This window comes from Ascaphus truei, chromosome 20 (genome assembly GCF_040206685.1).
Source record: "Ascaphus truei isolate aAscTru1 chromosome 20, aAscTru1.hap1, whole genome shotgun sequence".
Lineage (NCBI taxonomy): Eukaryota > Metazoa > Chordata > Amphibia > Anura > Ascaphidae > Ascaphus > Ascaphus truei.
The window spans coordinates 22,808,832-22,810,534 of NC_134502.1; the positions used below are offsets into that span (position 1 = coordinate 22,808,832).

General features: G+C 37.3%; 1 protein-coding gene across 1 annotated transcript in view; it reads left to right on the forward strand.

Moving 5' to 3' along the window:
- The first annotated feature begins 1,453 nt into the window (after positions 1 to 1,453).
- The window catches only part of ICAM4 (intercellular adhesion molecule 4 (Landsteiner-Wiener blood group)), a 15,310-nt gene continuing 15,060 nt past the window's right edge, over positions 1,454 to 1,703 (forward strand). Inside the window, exon 1 of the mRNA XM_075577419.1 lies at positions 1,454 to 1,630. Within this exon, the coding sequence (XP_075433534.1) occupies positions 1,576 to 1,630 (55 nt within the window). The 5' untranslated portion in view covers positions 1,454 to 1,575. The remainder of the gene's footprint in view (positions 1,631 to 1,703) is intronic.

Sequence of the window (1,703 nt, forward strand, 5' to 3'; positions counted from 1 at the left end):
ACAGAGTGCTTTTCCTGGTAATGTACAGGTTATTAAAAGTTTCAATCAGACTTAGAACTTTGCAACTAATATTGACAGATTTACTATAAATCATTCTTCCTGTTACTACACAGGTTATTAAGAATTTATATTAGCGTTAGGGACCCCTGAATTGTGGTCTGCCGTGCAGTTGGCTCAGGGGCTGACAACAATTTTGGCCAAAAATGTTAAACTAAAAGACCATTTTACTCGATATTTATACATATATATTTAGGCTTAATGAACCAGACAGATCTTTTGCAGTCTGCTAATTGTGGATCTGTGCGTACCTCCTCTTGGTTGACGGGTATTTAAATCCCTCCGTTTCTTGATATTCCGTGAAGCCTTTGGAAAAGTCACAGGGTAGTGACGAAACGCGTTGGGTCCCGACTATTCCGTCATCACGCAGAGTCTGGTGGGGTCTGACCAGGCTGTTTTCATTCCGGATCGAGTGCCCAGCTGACTGGCTATCATTACTTACACTGTGAGTTCATTCACGGAGGTCATTATCTCCGGAGCTGACATGCTGGTAGTGTTATATTGATTCACGAGTGCTGTTTTAAATTCTTCTATTTGTAAGTGTGCCTGTTTCCCCCACTTTCCCATACATAAGTCACTTTTATACGCTATGGGGCGTGCGCTTTCTGTTTTTTTCCCCATTATGTATGGATGTCTTTATTTATATAGCGCCATTAGTGTACATAGCGCTTCACATTAGTAATACACGTAACAATCATATAAATAACAGATAATATAAATAACAGATCGTGGGAATTAAGCGCTTCAGACATTAAAGTAACATTTAGGAAGAGGAGTCCCTGCTCCGAGGAGCTTACATATACTTATACTATTATTATATTAATATTATTATGATGTTAATATTATATTATTAATGTTAATATATTATTAATGTTAATAAATTATTATTATTATTATAGTTTTATTATATTACTATTATAATATTAATATATATTTGTTATTACTATGATATCATTATTATTATATTATCTTTATTATTATTATATTAATATTATAATATTAATGTTAATAGATTATTAAAATAATTATAATAATAATTATTATTAATATTATCATACATTAAAATGATATTAATGTTAATATATTTTTGTTATAATTATGGATCGAGATTTTAATCTTTACGTAATTTTTCAAATCGCTGCGTTGTTTATCCTCTCACCCCCCCCCCCCGAATATCTTGCCGATTTGATGAAGATAGAATTGTTAGCCATTTTTGTGGGTTACAAGACGCAGAAGGAATGTACCTGAGGTAACCAGCCCTGCTGCGTTTGGTGGGCAAACTCCCTCTTCAGCAGAGTGGTCCCACGAAACGTGTCAGGGCTGGCTGGTTTCCTCGGACAAATCATACTGCTTTTAGGCAGGGTTCCTATTCCTCCTCCTGTGTGAGTGGCTCCCTTATGTTCAATGCTGCGCTCGTTAGCAGATTAGGGAAGGAAATGAGACAGCAGCTGCATCTCCGCCCTGCAGGCGACAGACCCAACGCTACTAACCCTGGGCACGCACAGAAAACACTTCACCATGAACGCCCGTACCCTGCTCCTCCTGCAGCTCTACCCCCTTATCAGCTGGATGGGTAAGAAAAGGAACCTTCACTAATACAGTATACACATAATATGTGAGAAGCTAAATACTGGGAATGAACACGC